Source organism: Myxine glutinosa, chromosome 11 (genome assembly GCF_964187855.1).
Source record: "Myxine glutinosa chromosome 11, kmMyxGlut1.1, whole genome shotgun sequence".
NCBI classification, from domain to species: domain Eukaryota; kingdom Metazoa; phylum Chordata; class Myxini; order Myxiniformes; family Myxinidae; genus Myxine; species Myxine glutinosa.
The window spans coordinates 108524298-108547361 of record NC_136271.1 but is presented as its reverse complement, the minus strand read 5'-3'; the positions used below and the strand labels follow the sequence as shown (position 1 = coordinate 108547361).

General features: G+C 39.5%; 1 protein-coding gene across 1 annotated transcript in view; it reads right to left on the bottom strand.

Moving 5' to 3' along the window:
* TUBGCP6 (tubulin gamma complex component 6) overlaps positions 1-23064 on the bottom strand; it is a 119291-nt gene that overhangs the window by 70013 nt on the left and 26214 nt on the right. Inside the window, 6 exon segments of the mRNA XM_068131302.2 lie at positions 2022-2116; positions 8173-8261; positions 8491-8572; positions 12362-12511; positions 12619-12752; positions 20810-20901. Of these exon segments, the coding sequence (XP_067987403.2) occupies positions 2022-2116; positions 8173-8261; positions 8491-8572; positions 12362-12511; positions 12619-12752; positions 20810-20901 (642 nt within the window).

Sequence of the window (23064 nt, the reverse complement as noted above, 5' to 3'; positions counted from 1 at the left end):
AGGCCACTGGAATCACGTGATCTTCAGTGACGAGTCTAGATTTCTGGTCTATCGTCAAGATGGCTGCGTCCGAGTGCGCAGACAAGTGCATCAAGCCTCCAACAAAGATTGTATAGTGCCAAGAGTCCAAGCTGGAGGTGGTGGGGTGACCGTTTGGGCTGCTTTTCATGCAGGGGCAAAACTGACCTGGTTGTTCTGAATGGAAACCTGAACCAGTTCAAGTACAGGGCCATTCTGGAAGAAACATTGCTTCCATTTGCTCGTGCAGCCTTTCGAGGAAACTTTGTCTTCCAAGATGACAATACACGGCCTCATCGTGCTCGCATGATCCAACACTTTCTTGCTGACCGTGGTGTAGAGCATATGGAGTGGCCTGCCATGTCCCCGGATATGAATCCGATAGAGAACTTGTGGGCAGAATGAACGCGTCAAATCGACCACTTGGACCAGCAGCCGACCTCTGTGCATGAATTGCAACATGCTATTGTCACTGCATGGCAAGCGATTCCTGTCCAAACCTTGGCAAATCTCATGAACAGCATGCCTCAACGTGTACATGCTCTCCTGAATGCTCGTGGGGGTTACACGAAGTACTGAACTATAATTTTACTGTCCGTAATCCCAGTCGTAATTTAACTTTTGTTTTTGCAAAAAAAATTTTAAAGACATACTTCTGGAAAACGTACAGAAGTTTAACACAGTACAGTCCATGAATTTTTTTTTTTTTTGTATACTGAATCGAGGCTCGTGAAAGCTGAAATTGAGTTCGATATCAGTTTACATCACTTTCAAGGATCAATTTATTTGTTTCGAAATGTCAAATGTGGTTTTTGTTTCTTTTAAAGGTCACATTAACAAAATCTGGAGTAATTTCAACATAATTCCAATGAACTTTTGGTTCTAAGTTATCTTCAAAAGTAAATTCACCCCCACAAAAAAAATATTCCATATTAAATGCCAAGTCTGTATATAACACACCCGAAATGTATTTGCTACACCAGTTATTCATTTGTTTGCACAAACTGACTGCTAGCTGTGTCATTATCAACAGCCTGCTATACTGCTGATGTGGTGCATCTGGAGATTAAGACAGGCATATTGAAATTGGCCATGGTGCCGGTGTTAACTTGCTAACTCTGTAAAAGACAATCTAAGGTAGTCAATGGTCACTATCTAATGTTGGCAGCCAGGTCTCCAGTTTTACATACCATCCAACACACAACACACTCATTGATGCAATGCGCTGCATATGAAACACCAGGGTAATAGTATATACTTGGGCTGGGAATCAAACTCAGACTATACAGCTCAAAGGCAAGCGTACGACCTCTGTGCAATCCTGTTAACCCTGCTATACCAGAGGAATCTTACTATAATTCACCAAATGTCCGTCTGTCCGTTTGTCCGTTTGAAGGTACCGCAAAAAAGGCTCAACCGATCGCAACGATATTTTGGGTGGGTATTCCTGGGACCCCTGGGAGTAAAATAGGCTATATTGTTTTTCCAAGTTTTCCAAGTTTTCCAAACACGATGGAATAATATTTATTGATATGAACAGTGATGTGGCTTTTGTTGAAATTATACGTACCAGGAGAGAGTAGATAGACTACTGACAAACTCTTCCTATATAAACGTGCAGCTCCGAAGTAACACGGCAGCGTGTGCAAAGCGACTGAGAAACAGGTGTAGCGGCCGCTTCCATGTTACAGATTCGGCGCACACTCTTCACACAAACGTGCGACTGAGAAAGACGTGTAGCGGCCGCTTCCGTTTTGCAGAATTCAATCTTTTTTCAAAATGGGCACCATGTACTGTTTAGATTTTGATGATTTGCGTGTGATATGATTCACCGGATGTTTATATGAATCGTTTAAAATAAAAAAGCCTTCAATTTATGACATTTTGCCTTTTTGTTTGGGGGCCTCCCAATTGAAGCCCCGTCCGTAGGGCGGGTACCATTGCTAGTATTATCAATTCGATTCTTCTTGTTGACAACCAGGATCATTCATAAAAAAGCAAACCTCGCTTTGGCTTTCAGCATCTCATCTTGCTGCTTTGCCTCAAATGCCCAAGCAAGATCTTCGATCTTCTCCCGCAGACTGACTTCCCTTCGCCTCTGCCAAATGTCAGCACAAAAAGTTCGTGATAGCAATTGGGCTCCATACACTTACAACCAGTTAAAATTGTTAAATCAAATAAGAAAATGGCCCCAATCATCAGAACACCTGATAGAGTTAGTGTTATTTTCCCCCAATTTTACATTTACATGTGTCACGGTCCATGTGGCATCAAAAGACAAGTGATGCCAATAAAAGGTTTTTGGCTGCAATGACAATCTCATTTATGCTAAAATTTGATCAGCAAATTGTACCAAAATGCAGATGCAGTACATTAGAGCGTACAAGTTAGAGCCAGCAACCTGCATTTCCATAAAGCCATCCCTCATCATCAAACGGTCATCATGCAACAGTTTGTAGAACATTCCAAAAATGGATGTTCTTTGTAAGCTGGATATAAAAAGTGATGATGCTTGAAACAAGACAGCTTACAACCATGAGGAATCGCTGAGGCCATGGTGTTTCAGATTTTTTAAAAAAAAGATTGGAAGGGTCTGGGGGAGGGGAGCGGGTGGGGGGGGGGGGCGCTTGTGCTACTTGGCCTTTGTGAGGGTTGTGTTTGTTTTTTAGACTTTGGTTTCCATCTGCTGCAAGCTCCAATGGGTTTTGAAATTGCAATTAAAGCAAGTTTTCTATTCTTGGACAAAAGTGATCACATAACATTGGTAACAAAACCATCATAGTCACACAGGTATTACAGAAGAAGAGAATGTGGGAATGAGACATCAAGAGAATGAACAAAGTACTTAGGAATGAAAACTCAGCAGTTCTTTTAACCTCTGCAACAGTGATGGAACACAGAATCATGAACGTGTAAAGTAAATACAAGTAAAACAAGAAAGCCAGAGAATAAGGCTAAAAATAAATAAAACAGCATGCATGAATAATTTTGATAGCCAAAACACACAGACATTTTATTAAACAAACTAGAAACACCCATTCCTTATGGGAGCAGCTGGGGGAAGTAGAAAAATAATTTTAATATTTCCCATGATTATTACTATTATTGTTGTTAATATTATTGTCTGCCACTCCTCAGACAAGATCGGACACTTGGCTTGTGTATGCGATATTTCAAAAAACGCTCAATATTTAGCTTTCATATTACACAGATCTATTCCTCGTACCATCCAAAAGGTGGAGGACCTAGAGTATCTGCCCACTGCTACCTCCACACACCAAAGGTTATGTTTTCAGAGGTTATGTTTTCAACCCTGTCTGTTTCACCCTGTTTTCAGAGGTTATGTTTGTTTCCGATGAAACATGGTGGACACGTTGGGTGTATGACAAGGAAGAACTGATTGTATTTTGGTGAAGGTCCGAATCTGAATCTGGATACAATAATTTTTTTAATGTTCAAAGTGATTCTTCACTAATGAGAGATGGGACCAAAATGATATATAGTACGATATCTCAAAAAGTTGCGGACAAGCTATGACAAAACTAGGTGGATGAGTTGGTTAGGTGACAAGAACAAGCTGATTAACTGCTGGTTCATGTCCGAATCCTGATATCAGTGGGAAACAAAATGTAAACTGTTCAGCTGGGCAGAGGTTTGCTCTCTACCAAGTTTCGTTCTAGTTATTACGCTATTGTCATTATTTTTGGTGTAAGCCCATCCCCACAGAGCAGGAGATGGAGTTTTGAAACCGTGGTGTCTGTGTCTGTTTTTTTTTTTTTTTTTTTTTTTTTTTTTTGCATACTGTTCAGGCCATAACTACGAGTATTTTACCATTTGAGCTTTTGTCATCAAATTGTCATCAAACCTTTATTATGACAGAATGGATAACACCAATTACTAATTGGGTCAAAATGTCAATGGGCAAAGTCACAGTAAGTACAAATAGGCCGTACTAGCCTGTCTACCACATCAGCACGAGATGGCCGGGTTTTGTAATACTTTCCATGTTGCTTTGTTTTTGTCCAATTGCTTTTTCAGATGCTCTATAGTTATTAGGTGACCAAGCCATCTGGCTGGTACCCTATTGATTCCGTTAGGACTATTCATGTTCATTATTTGTTTGTCTTTTTACTTCCGCAGCCATTTTGCACAATTATTCACTTTTAAATTTGTTTTCTCTGCAACTGCTTATCCGATTGACATGAAATTTTCAAAATAGAATGCCTACCAATGCAGATTTTTTTTATTGACAATTATGATGTCATAGGTCACGTGTTATGGCAGCCATGTGGGGAACAAGGAAATTATTGAGGGGGATGTACTAAAAATGTTTTTGAGATAATTACATTGATGCCGTCATCGGTTATGTGGTCTGGCAGCCATATTTTTTACCCTTCTCTAGAATGGCTTAGCAAGTCGGCAAAACTTCATACACATTATTAACTAACCATGGGGAATATAGGGTGATAATTTCACAGCATAGGCCACATGCTCTGGCAACCATTTCTGAAACGATGAGGCACTAAACTTGAGTGCACTCAACTTTATTTTGGTGCTTTTACTTGTAATTGTCCTCGCAGTCAAGGGAGGATGGCTGAGCGTGAGGCCCATGTCGATAGCTTCACCAAGTCCATTTTAATGTCCAAACTAAAAGCTTCAAGGGCCTTCTTCGTGTGAGTCTCAGCTGGAGAATGTGAAGGTCGTTTACCACTCATATGAAAGGGGTTTGGGAAAATTTGGCATAAAATACTATCAATGAAGGTCAAAGGATATATGTCACGAGTACAGTACAGACTGTGCAACTGAGGGCGAGAGAAGTGGTACATTGTAAGTCATACCTCCACTTCCGTTGTGTGCTGGGATGAAAGTTTAAAAAATTTCCCAGTTGAACAAAACAATGTTAACTCAAAAATTATGAGGGGTAAATAGAAAACAAGTTTGATACCAACGTTGGCATGGGTCACATGTCCGATCAAAGCGGGGTTCAATCAAAGCGGGGCGACTTGAGCCATGGCATAACTACTTGCAGTTATAAAGTGCATGTCTAGTTACTTTTATTTTGGAAGCGGTCCAAGTCCCTGACTCGAGACGCCCTCTCAGCACCAATATTACTTCAACTTGTGTAAAGTCCCACATTCACTTGTAAACCTTGGAGTACAAACCATTAAGGATTTAAGACAGCCCACAGGGCTTCATTTAATGTAATGCATGTTCTGAAAAGCTGTTTTTGCTTGTCAACTTCATGGAGTACACATTTTTATGCCTCCGCCGACAAAGTCGCCGAAGGCATTATGTTTTTGGGTTGTCCACCCTTCTGTCTGTCTGTCCGTCCGGGCTAAACCTCGTTTTTCTCAGCAACCATATGTCCGATTGAGACGAAACTTTCAGGGTAGGAGTGACACCCATGCAGAATGTTTTTATGATAATTGTGACATCATAGGTCACGTGGTATGGCAGCAAACTTGGATTAAAGGCAAATAATTAAAAAGTTATTTCTCGGAAACTGCTTAATGGAAAAACTTGAAACTTGGCACATTGTCAAGTACTCCGAATGGGGAACAAAAGCATGATAATGATGACATCATAGGTAAAGTGGTACACCAGCCAAAATTGTTTTAATCGAATTACTAATCCTAAAAATCTGAAATTGCATGCACATGATCTTTGACCCATTTGTATTGAAATATTACATTTATGACATCATAGGTCACATCGTTTGGCAGCCATCTTGGATAGAAAAACGAACCTTATCCGATCAACACAAAACTTCACAAACGTGATCCCCTACCCATACATATGCAGACTGATGGCATCTACCCGTTGTAGGACTATACAACAACAAACAACAGGCATTTTAAGGCCATTTTCCCCGCAAGAGCGGGGGTTAGCCTTGCGGTCCCCATGACAATGTTCTCCATTTTGCCCTATTTTCTGCATCTCCCCTTGTTAACCCCCTTGCCCGCATTTCTTCTTGTAGTTGTATGACTATGCGAAGGCATATTGGCGACACAGTCGCATTGTTCTAGTTTTCCTTTATAAGCTGCAAAAATGAATTTGATTTAAACTTGCTCCTCATATCTAGTTGAACATGTGTACATGAGACTAGTCAGTAGCCTCAGCTTATGTTTAAATGGTTTACACGTATAACCAAAGCATTCAATGTGGAACGGGAAAGGAGATTTTAATAATTTACTTGTATATTTGTATAATCTATTTATATTATAAAACAGCAGTGTCCGTCTGTACCTAAACTACTTCAGTTTTTTGGCAAGCCCCGCCAAACCTTCTGTGGAACATTTTGGGGTCCAAGAGGGTGTCGTAATGTAGGTAGGAGCTTTCATAAATTCCTCAATACAATTAGGATTTTGAAATTTGATTGATACAGAGCTGCTCCAGATCCAGAAGTAAACAAATGATGACAATTCGCTGGTATGATAATATCTCAATACAATTGTGATTTAACATTGTATTTCGTTATATAAAAGCTACAGTATTAATTTGTGATTGGAATGATGCTGTTTGTAATAAAAATATAGAGATATTTAGTTTTAAGCAGAATAATGAGGAAATGATGTGAGGGTTTGCGCCCTTGACATTTGTGGATTCGCCATTTGCAGTTTCGCCATTGACTGGGTATAAAAACATTCAGACTGGGTATAAAAACATTCAGACTGGGTAAATTTTTTTGCCCAAGTCCTTCACGAACCTGCTGTTGTTTATGAACCTGAATGCCTGATGTTCGACTGCTGTCAATGCATGACGTTAGACCAAAGGTGGCACAGGAATGTGGAACTTATTGGTTCATCATTTGCCGTTTTTTGCCCAAGTCATTCACAAACCAGCTGCCCATGCCTGACGTTCAACTGAAGGTGGCACAGGAATGTGGAATTTATTGGTTCATTGTTTAGTATTAGCTATTTCCGCATTGTTCTTTTGTTTCCGCATTGTTCTTTTGATTTTGGCGTCCCACCCGTGCATAGCACGGGTACCTCACTCGTATTTGTATATTTACAATGAAACGTATAATCAGGAAGGAAGGTGAGGAATTTGGAAGGGGGTGGGATGATGTGGAAGCAGAACCCTTCGTCGGAGCAAGAGAAAGGAAATCAGGTGGCGATTGGTGAAAAAAGACCTCTTTTTTGGGACAATACCTCTGATCACCAACTCCCACTCAATTTCCTTTCTCTTTTGCTCTGACGAAGGGTAAAGCCCGAAATGTCAGCTTCTCTCTTCTATCCATCTTCTTTCCATCAATCACCATTTAAGGTATTTTATTTCCAATTCATAGAGAAGCATGGAATGTACATCCGGTACTCATTTACACAGCAGTATATTGTTAGTTCAAATGGCCCTTGAGTATCTAACTAAATGTGTGCAATAAGTGCATCATTGAGTTACACTCGACTCGACAGGTGCAGTTGACATCACACACATGTAGAATAAACAGGAAAAACAAATAAATAAATAAACAAGAAGACATCATGCAGAGCACGACACTTGCAAAATCCACCCTCTCCCCCCAAAAAGGTTGCCATTGACCCAGAAAATTGTCCATTTCATCAAGATTAAAACTTACGATCTTGATTAAAGCTCGGGTCAATAGGCTTGGGAAAAGTGCCAATTATTCAGATGAAAATTGATTTTAGAAGTTTGATCTCGAGTTGACCTTTGACCTTTTGACCACAAAAATAGTTTCTCAATTCAGTGAGGTGCTATCGATGAAAATGCTGTTAAATTTTCAAGTCAATCGGATGAAAAGATGATTTTTCAGATGACAAGAGATGATTTTGAAAGTTTGACCTTGAGTTGACCTTTGACCTTTTGACCTCAAAATAGTTGGTTTCCCAATTTAGTGACTCATTAAAGAAATGCTTTTCAATTATCAAGTCAATCAGATGAAAAATTGCGATTTTAGAAATTAGACCTCCAGATGACCTTTGACCTCAAAATCAATAGGCTTCTCAATTGTGACAACCTCTACGACTTGGTGAAGTTTAATGATGATCGATTTGGAATTGTGACCTGTAGATCGAGTGACAAACAAACAAACAGACAGAATAACAAACGCAACCAACCAATATAGTTGCAAAATCTTTGATCTTTGATTTTGCAAGTAAAATATTTTCGATTTTACAAGTAATAAAAAGATGATACCTCCATGTCCTTGTCATATTGCTCCTTAATATTGTTGTAGATTTCTCTCTTCTTTGCATCCTCTTCCCTTAGTACAGCCAGACGCCTCTCTGAGCACAACATGGTACAGCATCAATGGGGCAAGCAGGGTAAATTCACACAAATTCAATCAAACCATATTCAGTGGTACATCGTGCGAGATTGCCTCGTACAGCGCATCTCAGTCTCGTATTATATTATCATATCGTATCGTATCGTATCGTATTATCTCGTATCGTATCATATTGGTGGGGAATGCAAGTACCATGGCAGAATATTGCAACGATAAAAAAGGAATACCTCGACACATTTCCATTGCCATCTCAGCCTTGTCTTGGGCCAAGGTCATCAAATTGTGCTTCGCAATTTCAGCCTCCAGCTCCTGAAAGAAAAACAATGAAAGTTCAGTTATTTCAACAGGTGGAACACAGACCTCAAAATAAGTATCTCTGGCTCTGCTGTAACTTAACACTGTATTAGTGCTGATCAATCAGCAATAAAAACGCCCATGTAAGGTGCATGTATTGATTTTTACATTTTTGCTTCTGATATGTACCCAGTTCTGATATGTAACCTTGTCCAGATTCCAGCGTACCTACACCCAAAATTTCGGGCCTCCAGGTGCTACAGTTCAGCCATGAAAGAATAACGTACATACGCACCAACACACAAACAAACACTTAAAATACGTACAGTATTTATATATGGGTTTCATATTCCGTCACAGTATTTCGGAACGCATCCAGAACATAAATTGGTGACTTGCTTTATACAAATCGTTAAAAGTAAATAAAGACATGTTTTGATAATTTCGCAAGATTAACGGAACTCCTCGGACAAAGACCGTTCGTTATAATGACATGGGTTTTATGGTTCCTGGTTGATTCGTTTAAGAGAAAATAGTCTGAAATAATAGCAAGGACCTGCAGATACTCTGCCGTAAAAGCCCTTGCTCAAGAGAATACCACATAGTTATTTGGGCGATGTACAAGGCAACAGACCTCCATTTCTAAAATAAAAAATAACCCGGATTTGAATCAAAAACATGCCCACTGCCCATGTGCATATATAATACATCGTGATTTTTAGGCTTTGATAAATTCCAATTGTACTTACCCAGAGGCTGACAACGGAGGTTTGAAACTCTAGGGCTGAAGGCCAACAATTACTGTGGCATTCACAAATCCCATGATGCCTATTGGCTACAACCTTTATAGTCAGGCAGCTTAGCAGCATATTTATCGAAAATGGGGAACGGCTTGACAAAAGCGCCATTTTTATTTTGGTCCATTAGACCATATACAATAGATTTAGGACCGGAGGCAAGAAATATACAGTGTTCTTCGCCTTTTTATTGGACAAAAACCAAGGACAAAAACCAATATTATGTATATATTTTCGACAAGGAGGCTAACTTTTATTTCATTACATGCAGTGATATTTGTAAAACTTATGCATGCCTGCATAATAAATCTTACGCTTCCATGTAATAATAATTAGTAATATAATACCGAGTGTTTATACAAATGTGTTGTACTTGTGACTCGCGCACCTCTCATATATCTAACATGTACGCAACTACAAGGATGTAATGACAATATAGCTTTAGAACAGACAACATGTTGTTCAAGGTAATTTGTCCAGCAATTTATGTATTTACGATTTTAGTCTAATTCCAATAGCTGATGATTTATTTGCATGAATGTATTGCTCGATATTATGCTGTGCGAGTCGTATTTGCGCAAAAGTCAAACACTGTATATGTCTTGCCTCCGGTCCTAATTCTATTGCATATGGTCCAATGAACCACTAAAATAAAAATGGTACTTTTGTAAAGTCGTTCCCCCAAAAATTGCTAAGCTGCCTAACTATTAGAGTTTAGATAGTTGATGATCCTGTAGTCGCTTTGGTCATTTTAGACTGAAGAGAAAACTTTATAAGGATAGTGAATGACAGCTTCCATGATGTCTTTTGCATTAGCATATCACCAAAATTGCTGCCATATGATTTTTCAGGTTATAATTGTGGGTGGAGTCAGGCTAGCTGTTCAACCAATGGGTGTAAAGCAGCACTACACACGGATGGACGAACGGACTCGCGTATTATTATATCGATAGGTGTGTTGAGTCGTGTCAAATTATAAAATCATCATATTTATTAACAGCAAAGATATTGTGGTATATTTCTAAACAGCAAAGAAGAATTATTTTGGGTGGTATCATGAGGTCATGCGGTCATGCTGCCTATACACCACCCAGGTTCAAATGTTTGGCTTATTGAAAAAACACAATCATAATTTCCCTGTAGGTTATGATTCATTTTTAGCAGGTTTTCCTTAATTTTTTTTTCTCTCTGAGGAGCGTTTCCATGTTTCAGAGTGGGACAGACACAGACAGACGGCCTAGCTTATCTTCTATCTTCTTCTTCTATGTATATAAAAGAAAGTTTTTGTTTGTTTGTTTGTCTGCACGTGCTAATCTCCTGAACGGTGAAAGATAGGAGGAAACCTCTGAAACAAAAAATGTCGGGACGGGCCCCGGGAAGGTTATCGCCGAGGTGGCGAGGCCGGTTGAGGCCGCCTCGCCGGGCTGGGCCCATTTCGCAATAAATCTTCTTCTTCTTCTTTAAAATTCTCTTGAAGTACAACTAATGCACTTAATAGGAATATCTGACTGATTGCAACACATGCTTTCAAAATTCTCTCTCGCGGGGCCCCACAGAAGAAAGAACAAGGAATCTTTGAGCACTAACTGATACTGGGCTCGCGTCAGACCTATGTACAGTAGATTAAATTCATTCAAAAAGAACCAGGGCAACACCGGGTGCATTCAGCTAGTCTACTATATAAGAGAGATGTCTGTCTGTCTGTATCACCATGTTTCTCAGAGATGGCTGAATGGATCTTCGTCAAACTTTCAGAGGTTCATCAGTGAGTGCCTGGGAATGTATTAGGCCAAAAAAAAAAATTATGACAAAAAAGATCGTTTTTTTGGAGTAAAAAAATAAAAATAAAAATATCGCTCGATAGTGCCTAATAAGCCTTTTTAAATTAATGACAGTTATATACAAGTACACATTCACATTCATAAATACAAAACAATCACCAGACATTTGAATACAAATAAATCAAACAATTCCGGAAGTGTACGAAGTTGGTAGTACGGCTTCTTCTTCCTGATCTGCATCACATTTAACTCAGAAACGTGATGAACGCCACATTCACAAACCAGCATATATATGAACCCCCTTCCTCTCCCCCCCCCCTCCCCTGCCCCTCGCCCCCTCCCTCATCTCCTCTTCCTCTCCCCCCCTCCCCTTCCCCCTTCCACCCCTCCCCTTCCCCCTTTCCACCCCTCCCCTTCCCCCCCTCCAACCCTCACATCCCCTTCTCCCCCCTCCCCTCCCCCACCCAGCAACGCCGGGTACTTCTGTGAGTTATATTATAGACGAGCTTGTACCCGTGGAATATCCGCGCAATGTAAAATTTGACTTCAAGTTCTCAACTCCCCCTACCCCTTTCACAAACCACAAATCATGAACAACGACAACAACAACATGCATTTTAAGGCCATTTTCCCTGCTAGAGCGGGGGTGAGCCCAAACATGTCACATGTCACATAAACATGTCATGGTCACAAATCATGAACACCTCTCCCAAACCCCCTCCCACCCCCAAGTCCTCAACCTTCCCCTCCAAACCCAAAGTTTTCAATCCCCTCAAACTCCAAGCATTCAAATCCCCTCGCACTCCAATTATTCAAATCCTCTCACCACCACAACTCCTCAACCCCACTCCCACCCCTGCCTACCTCCTCAGCGACATCGAAAGTTCACAACCCCTCCCGCCATCCACAAAGTCTCAACATCCCCCTCCCAACTCTATCCCATCTCTGCTCTGCCACCCCTCGCTCCCCCCCCCCCCCAAACTCCAAACCCCAACTCTGTCATCCCTTCCTTCCCCCACCCCTCCTCCCTCCTATACATGATGGCTTAGTGTCTACTTCCTTCAAACTCTGCATTCATTTCTGATTTTGTCTAACTTGTCTTGCTCCCATGTCTGTTCCCTGTCCACAATTGTTCTCCTTAACGCTTCCACAAGCCGAGACACATATACAAATAGATTTGCGCAAAAAGAGCAGTTCAATTGACAGGAGACGTTCAACAAATGCACCTTTTCCTCTCGGCTCTCAGAACTTGAAGAAGCTACACTCTGCATTCTCCTGCTGTACAGTTCGCATTCCTTCTCGATTGCCATTATATCTTTGGAGGAGAACTTCACGGTTATCGGGGGCAGAGGTATTTCTGTCCAGCATATGTAGTGCTGCAAATAAAGAGGAGAGGGGAGGGGAGGGAATGGAGGTCACTGGAATGGAGGAATGGAGGTTGCTGCTGTAATTTCAAGTATATATCAGGGGTGCATTGGCTTACCCTTGGGTTACATCTTTTCAGGAGGTTTATGGATTTTCCACAGCAGTACATGTCATGCATAAGGCTGTCCAAAAAAAATGGAAGCTCCTCTGTATGTGACTGCAGCACATAACCGTGTGTCCAATAGCGTTTGTCTGTACCAAAGATGTGCACCATAATTAACAGCCACATACAGTTAAATGCAAATTAACACTACGTGTGCTTTACATCATGAATAATCCTCTAGTTAGGTTTCCTCTGCATTTAAATGCAGAGAAATACCTATTATTATTCCTAGAGTTTTTCTTATGATTCTTCCACCATATTTTTCACGTCTGAAAACTTTAAAATCAATGTTCTCAGCAACCGTTGGTCCGATTGACACGAATTTTTCACGAAGTGATTGGATAGACATGTATAATTTTTTTTACTGCTAATTATGACGTCATAGGTCACGTGGTATTGGCGTCATCTTGTAAAACACCTTCAACTTTGCCCCTCTATATCTCCGAAACGGCTCAATGGAAAAAAAAAAAATAATTGCTCATTCTAAAGAACTCAGACTGGTCGGATATTTCCAAAAGTTGCCAATCAATGAATCACGGGCGTTTCTTTGAGAAAGTCGGCAACATATCTTTTTCTATGTGTTTTTGTATGCTGAATCCAAAAAAACAATGTTGCCAAGCCGAATTGTGAAGTTAACATGCCCAAAAATGACAAAATACAAAATGGCCACCAATTTACACTAAAAAGCTTATATTTCAGCTACTAAACAATGTAGAAAGTTGATTTTGGTGGCTATACCCACATTTTTGGGGACAAGAAATTTGTAGTAGTAGTGTTATATTGGCCTTATATTATATTGTTATATTGTTATATTATATTGTTATATAGTGTTATATTGTTATATTGTCTTGACACAGCATGTTACTTGCCCACCATCAATCACACTTGAAGGAGAATCAGGGTTGATTTATTGATGGCCAAGCACTGGTTGTAGCACTTGGAAAGCCAGACAAGGCCAAAACATTTGGTCATGTGGCAGATACATTTGTGAAATGTGTGTTGCAAAAAGGAAGTGCTTACAAAAGGATCGATGTAGTATTTGACAGATACCGGAAAATATCAATCAAGGCATCCACATGATCAAGATGTAACAGAAGTACTCATGCTGTTCGTCGAGTCATCGAAGATCGCAATGTTCCCCTACCAAACAATTGGGAAAGTTTTCTTGCTCTTCCTGAAAATAAAGCTGACCTTGCCAAGTTCATATCAGATGAACTGATGCTTCAAACTCAAGATCAAGAGAAAATAATTGTTGTTGCTGGTGGTTTCTCTGATGAGGAAGGGGTCATAAGCTCAAATCAAGGTCTCAATTTGACCAATCTCACAGCCAACCATGAAGAAGGGGATACTAGACTCATTTTGCATGCCATTCACATGAGCAAAGAGATGGCTATGGACAACATTGTTCTTGTTTCAAGGGATGTTGATGTCCTTATTATTCTGCTGGCTCATCTACATGAAATTTCCTGCATGTGCAAAGTGTGGTTGATGGCTGGGACAGCGAGAAAACCAAAATACATACCCCTGCGTGAAGTGTTTGAGAAGCTGCCTAAAGGATCAGAGAAAGCCATTCTTTAATTCCATGCTTTGACCGGCACAGACACTACTTCATTTGTATATGGCCATTCCAAAAAAACAGCATGGGAAATCTTTAAGCATCACTTTGACCTTCTTTTTTATGTTGGATTGGGGGAACTGACAAGTGATGATATGAAACAAGCAGAGTGTTTCATGTGCAAGATTTACAAGGTTGCAGTGGATTCACTTGATGAGGCCCGCCATATGCTCTTTGCTCGCAATGACAGTCCAGAAAAGTTGCCACCAACAAGCGAGGCCTTCAGTTTCCATATGCAAAGAGTGCACTTTCAGGTGATGGTGTGGTGACAGGCAAATATTGCCATACAGAGACTGCCCAAACCAGAAGATATGGGATGGCAAATTGAACAGAATGATCTTGTACCCATCCTTATGTCTTTGGAGCCAATTCCCCAAGCTTGTTTGGAAATTATTCATTGCCAATGCAAAACTGGCTGCAGAAATCTCCGATGCAAGTGCAGGAAAGCAAAACTTCCTTGTACTGGACTATGTACCTGTGCTGATGTTAACCAAGACCTCACATGCATAAACCAAACTTAAATCTGAAGACTTGCATAAACGTCTTGAATTGCATATGTATAGTAAAATAACTACACAACTATTGAATGAAATGTGAAAAGTTATTATCATGGCCAGATTTTTTGGCAGAATAAAAGTGGATATATTACTACAAGAATTAATCTTTTGATGGCTTACAAGTTCTGATATATTAGAAATCATACTTCCCGACTTTCTCAAAGAAACGCCCGTGGGTTTACAATTATGAGAATACCGACCAGTCTATCTGCAATGGGACCAAAAAACGTGTTTATTTAGGATATTAAAAGTGCTAACGTTACGAAGTTAGAATTCGACAAATACCCTTGATGCCACGAATGATTTTTTTTTTACATGACCATCGTAAAAAAAATTCAGAATGCAAAAAATGTCGACGTCATATGTCATCTGGGTCGGCCGCCATATTGTTTTTCGTGAACGGCTCAACAGGCTGAACGTGCACGGCTTTTTCTCCACAACGGCTGAACAAATTGAGCCCAAACTTTGCATACAGAATCGCATGCCCATGACAAACAAAAAGTTCCCCCATGACCGCGTCGTAACGTCACATCGTTTAGGAGTTACGACGTTTTTAAGCAAAAACTCTAACTCCTATCTCCTCCCTAATTGTTGAAGATATTGAGTGGAAACTTAACACAAACGTTCCCCATGTGGGGAAGTTAAAACGTTACTTGGGAAGTATCGATAAAGTCACATGGTTTGGCCGCAATGGATAATTGAACAGAAATCTTAAAAAGCTTCTATCTCTTGAACCGCTGCATTGATCGACTTGGCATTTTAATGTAATGTAGATCTCATCAAGGGAAATAAGTGTTTAAATTTTCAACACGATTGGTTGTATGGTCTGGAAGCTAGGAGTCGTTATTGTTGAAAGAAGAAGAATGCAACACTTTTTCTTCTCAGGCCATGTAACTGATTGTGCTACTGCCATTTTTCCGGATCATCTATCTTCTTCCATCTATATATATAAAAGAAAGTTTTTGTTTGTTTGTTTGTTTGTTTGTCTGCACGCGCTAATCTCCTGAACGGTGAAAGATAGGAGCAAAACCTCTGAAACAAAAAATGTCGGGACGGGCCTGGGAAGGTTATAGGCTAGGTGGCGAGGCCGGCCGAGGCCGCCGAGGCCGGGCTGGGCCCATTTCGCAATAAATCTTCTTATTCTTCTTTCAAAATTCTCTTGAAGTACAACTTATGCACTTAATAGGAATATCTGACTGATTGCAACACATGCTTTCAAAATTCTCTCTCGCGGGGCCCGAAGAATCAGAAGAATCAGCCCGAAGAAACAGAAGAAAGAACAAGGAATCGTTGAGCACTAACTGATACTGGGCTCACGCCAGACCTATGCACAGAAGATTAAATTCATTCAAAAAGAACACGGGCAAAGCCGGGTGCATTCAGCTAGTTTCCTATAAAAAATCATTTTCTCTGCAATAGTTGGACCGATTGAAAGGAAATTTTCACCATAGGAGCGCCTTGGCCAGTACAATCATATAATGGTAATGATGTCATAAGTCACATGGCACGGGCACCATCTTGGAAAAACCGAAAAATATTGCACCTCGATATCTCCAAAAGCACTGCACAGAAAAAATTGAGGCATGTCTCATTGTAAAGAACTCTCCATGCAGAATAACATATGCGAATTATGATGTCATAGGTGCCTCCATTCTGACGTCATAATTCGACAAGTAAAAAACTTCATCCGATCAGGATGAAATTTCTTGAGCATCATCTCGGTATAAATTGATGCAGAAAAAAAAATAATCACGTTGTAGGTCACGTGGTTCGGCCTCCATATTGCTTTAAGTGGTAAGCCTGAAAAACCACTAAAAATCCATTTTCTCCAAAACGACTGAACAGATCGAGGCCAAACCTTGCAGGCAGAATTACATACCTATCAAAAAGATCAGCGAGCATGACGTCATAAGTCACATTGTTTAGGAGCTATGACGTTTTGAAGCATAAACCTTTAAAACCTAGCTCCTCCCTCATTTTTGATTGTATCAAATGGAAACTTCACAATTATGTTTCCCATGTCAGCATGCTAAAATGCCCTTTTTGGAATTTGCGATAGCTCACATGGAATGGCAGCGATAAATAATTAAACGAAAATATTTTTAAAATTATATCTCTTGAACTGCTTTCATTGATCGATGTGAATCTTTAGAGTAAAGTAGAAGTCATGAAGTGGAACAAGTGTGCAAAATTTCAAGATGATTGGATGTACGATCTGGAAGCTAGAAGTTGTTATTGTGTGAAGACGAAGAAACTATGAATGAGCTTCTCATGCCATGTCACAGTTTCTGGCAGTGCAATTTTTCAGGTTTATTTTCTTTAAAAATAATTTTCTCTGCAACGGTTTGACCGATGGACAGGACATTTTCAGCAAGGAGCACCTCGGCTTGCAGAATCTTTTAATGGTAATTATGACATCGTAGGTCACGTGGTACTGGCGCCAAATTGGAAAAAACGAAAAACTTTGCACCTCAATATCTCCAAAACCGCTGTGTAGAAAAGATTGAGACATGGCTCATTGTAAAGAACTATCCATGGAGAATAACCCATGTGAATGATGACGTCATAGGTGCCTCCATTAATGATGTCATAATTCGACAATTACAAAACTTCATCCGATTAGGATGAAATTTCTTGAGCATCATCTAGGGATAAATTGATGAGAGAAAAAAGTAATAATGTGAAAGCAGGGTTGTATGAAAACGGGAAGGTGGAGGAAACCGATAATCACTGCCAGCAGTTATAAAGTGGCAGTTCTAGTTCATCATTATAATCAAAGGTCATAAACTATAGATGATCCCACGTGTGCGATTTACCAGAACAGTTGAAATGAAACAAAAGATAAAGCAAAATAATGGATTTTCATCAACCAATAGCAGAACGTTAATCACAGTGGGAAGTGAGGTTCAGCCAAAGTTGAGCGTTAACCCTTTGTCAGATCGAAAGAAGGGAATGTGGGTGGAGGGAGGAATGAAGTTGTAATGGAAATGGGTCAAAAAAAAAAAGAGCTGGATAAAGGGTTAGAGGTCAAATATCAAAGGAACCAGAGTAAAGATCGGGGGTCAAAGGTCTAAATTACCAACCAGAAGGTTGTGGTTAGGGTTATGGTCCCAGCTGTGTTATTATTTGTTGATTGTGTAAACCAACAAATTTTGATCAGTTTAATGATTCCACAACAGAATTTTTATACCGCTACATACACGACTGCATGACAGCATCCTGACGTACATGTGAGCTTGAACTGAAAAGTTTGTCGATTTTATCAAAACATACCATTCTGCCCTTTTTATCAAAGGGAGATCTCAGATACTTCTGTCACTTTTCTCCACATTAATCTTTCAGTCAAAGGAAATGGCCTGGGCATGACTGCCCATTACTCAGTTATTTGTTAAATTAGTCTTCTCACCCTCCCTGGCAAAAAAGGTCGATTCACAACTCCCAATTCCTTAGGCTCCATCATAGTACAGCAATGATTCAGACTTCAAATTGAAGTCTGGTGAGATGTCGAAATTATTTGCAGAGAGAGGTTATCCCACCACTGTTGTAGTAAAAGACCACGCCAGCAACATCATTGGTTAGGTGGCTTCACAACTCTCTGAGGCAAAAGCTGAAGAACGAATGCCACTCGCAACAACTCATCATCTGAGTAACCTCTCAGTCAAAGCACAATTCAGAGAAACTTCGAGTTGTCACTGCCTCGATTTTGACAACCACCTCATTTCTTTTAAACACGAGAGGAACTTGTGAAATTCACTGGTTAAAGGACAATCATCCTGTGAACTCCAGCAAATAACGTTCAAACCCTCATGGGGGCACTCAAAACAATTGTGGTTTTACCAAAACAACCACTTTAATTTCAGGGTCAAAAGCTCCCTCAAATTAACTGAACATTTTGACTCCATTTCCACCAATGTTGTACTGTATATTGTATCAGGTGTTCCCTTTGCAATAAATTGTGCATCTGCACCAAAAGGCAAAAATAGGGTGATTGCTTCTGTGAACAAAATGTAAAATCTCAATTGACATCTCAATAAGCCAACACCTCGACACTAAGATTTCCAGTCATTCTACCAACTGTACGGATAGTTGCAGGAGCACTTCAGGACACAACTATGTTCAAACCCGGCAGATTAAGGTCAAGCAATATTAGCCAGCACTTTTCATTTACCAAGTACTATCAGGACAATTTTTTTTTTGGGGGGGGGGGGGGGAGGGAGTGGGAGAGGGGTGCAAGGAGGGGGAGTTAGTCAGGTTCACTATGTTTTTTCGTTCAAAATTTTTGGAGATTAGCAAAACGATACATTTTTGGAATATTCAGAGCATGAGGAATCCAAAAATTAATGTTGGCATTTGCGTAGACACCTTTGCGAAAATGACACTGAGGACAGTGATGAAGAGCTGTAAAAGCATTTTCCTGAACGGTATGGACCTAGTAGATCCTGTGTATAGGACTTATAGTTCAATCTGATACTAACAAGGCTGCTTTCTTGCTTGATAAACCCATACCTATAACTTCAAAGGACTTGCAATATCATGTATTATGTAATACAGTTATATCACAAATATAAAGACAATGGTTTTCAATTACCGTTGTTTGTTGCTTTTCTATAATCCTGAGCACTATTTTGAGGCCTTTATTGGATTCCTTGACCAAAAAAACATAGGATTAGCATATTTAATTAAGTTTCTAGGTTGACTAGAAGCTGAGATCGCGCAAAATATGTATTTTATGGCGGCCATTTTGAAAATCCAAAATGGCGGCCATGCAGATGTCTGTGCAAATGCCAACATTGATTTTCGGATTCTCCATGCTCTGATGATTCCAAAAATGTACAGGTTTGCTAATCTCCAAAATTTTTGAACGAAATTATATTTGTTAACATAGTGAACCTGATTATCTTCATCACTGTCCTGAGTGTCATTTTCGCAAAGGTGTCTACGCAAATGCCAACATTAATTTTTGGATTCCTCATGCTCTGAATATTCCAAAAATGTATAGTTTTGCAAATCCCAAAATTTTGAAAGAAATTATATTTGTTAACATAGTGAACCTGACTATCTTCATCACTGTCCTGAGTGTCATTTTCGCAAAGGTGTCTACGCAAATGCCAACATTAATTTTTGGATTCCTCATGCTCTGAATATTCCAAAAATGTACAGGTTTGCTAATCCCAAAATTTTGAAAGAAATTATATTTGTTAACATAGTGAACCTGACTAAGTTATTCACCCTGCCACAGTTCCCTTGGACCTTTCACACATAATTTTCAATTTAGTCTAATATTTTATCAGAAACCTGGCCCTTTTGTATGTTGGTGTCTCCCACAATGAGGCCAAATCACAAGGCCTGTTGTTCTCACATCGGTCATGTGGTTAGCTTCACCAATTTATTTCGTCTGGCTCTTCGTCAATCTAGCTCCCTCTGTTTTTTCAGCCCTCTAATTTTCCTCTGATACTCCAAGATGTATGTATTCTTCAAGTGATTCCTCAGAGTTAAACTCCCAAAGTCCAGGCTTACTGTCCAACACTATATTTTATCCTCCCCTCACCCCCATTTGTGGAACTGCCATCCAGTTAGTTGGTTCAATTGTACTCTTCCCTACATAACTTCAAGCAGGCGGCTACCACAATCTCAGGTTATCTCTCGCACCTACCCGCAATATTTCCTACCCCTATTAACCTTCCCTAGCCTAACCCTCTTACTTGCAGATTAACATGTTACCTCTCCTTCTTGTTTGTTTATTCCATCATTGTGGTAATGTTATTGAACTGCCCCAATGTCAGTCAATACATTGCCTTTTACCCATTTTCACAAGTTATATTGAAAAAATGTTGAGGGAAATAAAAATTATAGAAAGTTTAAGCAATTGGAGTAATTTAAGGACTGACAAAATAAATAATCAATGGAGAACAAACAAAAGAAGATTCAGTGTGCTTTCCTGGTCCCTTTGCTTTCACTTATCACATTTCAATACCTTTGCAATTAAGGTAGTCATAGTTCACTTCGATCATAAATTCACCATACACGTCCTTGCAGATTCCTTCATACACCCACTCGTGGATGTATCTGTAAGAATGACAGCATCAACATAAAACAATAACAAATTTTTTAAAATCCCCCCTTCTTTCTATAACGAAAATAATAACAAAAAGGAAGATAAAAAGAAAATCACATCTGACAAGAAAGTGAATAGTTTTTAAAATTGTGTTAATGCTCATTTTCTTCAAAACACAGAATATCTGAAGAGAATTTTTTTAATGTCCTGGCTCTATCCTTTTAAATGCTGAACGTCAAGCAAAGGAAGCAGCACGTAACATTTTAAAAGTTTTTCGTATGACTCAAACGGGGATTGAACCACTGACCTCCCAGACTCAGAGCGGACACTAACTATTACACCACGAAGTCTGGTAACCGAGCTCTAACCATTACATTTATTCGTTTCTAACATCGTTTAAGAGTAAGAGAGACTTGGCTGGGGTTCAAGAAGTTTATTTTGTTTAAATTTCATGATTATGATGTAAAACTGGTAAATCAGTAAAGATAATGACTATGCAGTGACTTTTTGCACCAACATCCTGAAGAACATTCAGTGGTTGTAAAGTATAAATATCAGTAAGGTGTGGATATGATGACATCTCATTATTTGTAATTTACCTGGGGGGGGGGGAAACATATCTTTCGTGTCAAAACAACATCTAAACAGAGTTTAAATACTGTGATCAATGGGGCTTCATGATGATAATGTATAGTCCTTATCAAATGGACAAAAACCAAGCACTTATCCAATAATTTACATAAAATCCATAATAGCTAAGCACATGTTATTTCATTTTGATCCATGGTCATGTTGCAAAATCAGTCTCCTTTTCAGGTTTTGATGAATCTAACTGTATTCATTATAGATTCTGAATGGCTGAAGACGAAAAAAAAATTGTGCAATTTAAACATGGCTCATGGTAAGGAGCTGGAAGGGGGAGGATATTAGTTTGATTTATCGAATTTACTTTCATATTTATCACAATAATGAGTATGAAGCAAGAGAGTTGGCAGCGAGAAATGAGGAGAGCATTTGTATATGGGTTGTGTCATAAATATTGATTTGTACACTTTTTGGAATGCAAGGACACCTCATGACATCGTCTACTTTACCAGGAGAAGTTTGAGGGTGAAAAGAAAAACGTTTAATTTATGGTGTTACTTGTCATATTATGACTTGACTTAAATTTTTGGAAAATGGTGTATTTTTTCTCTAATTAAATCAAAATCATATTGCCTAAGCAATGTTCTTATATTACTTGAAGTAAAACAAAATACAAATGTACGGAATTAATAAATAGGGAATAAAATATAGTCACAGCATAGGTGCGTATGTCGTTGGTTGTTATCTCCAAATGTGGGTTTCAGAAGGTGGAACGGAGCACTCCCAGGTCTGAAAGTATCCACCTTCGTGTGTGTGTGTGTGTGTGTGTGTGTGTGTGTACATACATATGAGTGGCATGGATATGTGTGGCCAAAAATATTGGCACCCTTGCACTTTTTTCAAATAACTCTCAAAAAATAAGTTGAAATCAATAAAAGGATGTGATCTCCATAATTCTTTATTTCACTGTTAATATTACAGAACCTTTGTTTTTGATTCAGAACTTAATATAATCCTTTTAAATCACAAAATAAGAAAAAATGGCATTGACAAAATTATTGACACCGTAGACTTAATATTTGGTAGCACAGCCTTTGGACAAAATAACTGCAGTCAAGCGCTTCTGAAAGCCATGAATGAGCTTCCTACACCTCTCTACTGGCAGTTTGGCCCACTCTTCTTGTGCAAACTGCTCCTGTTCTCCCAGATTTGAAGGGTGCCTTCTCCCACCTGCTGTTTTCAGATCTCCCCACAGGTGTTCAATGGGATTTAGATCTCGACTCATTGCTGGCCACTTCAGAACAGTCCAGCGTTTTGTCTTGAACTATTCATGGGTGCTTTTTGAAGTGTTTGGGGTCATTGTCCTGCTGTAAGACCCATGACCTTCAACGGAGACCCAGATTTCTGACACTAGATTGAACATTGCGTTCCAAAATGCCTTGGTAATCTCCTGATTTAATGATGCCATGCACACATTCAAGGCACCCAGTGCCAGAGGCAGCACAGCAACCCCAAAACATCACTGAACCTCCTCCATGTTTGACTGCAGGGAAGGTGTTCTTTTCTTTGAAGGCTTCATTTTGTTTTCT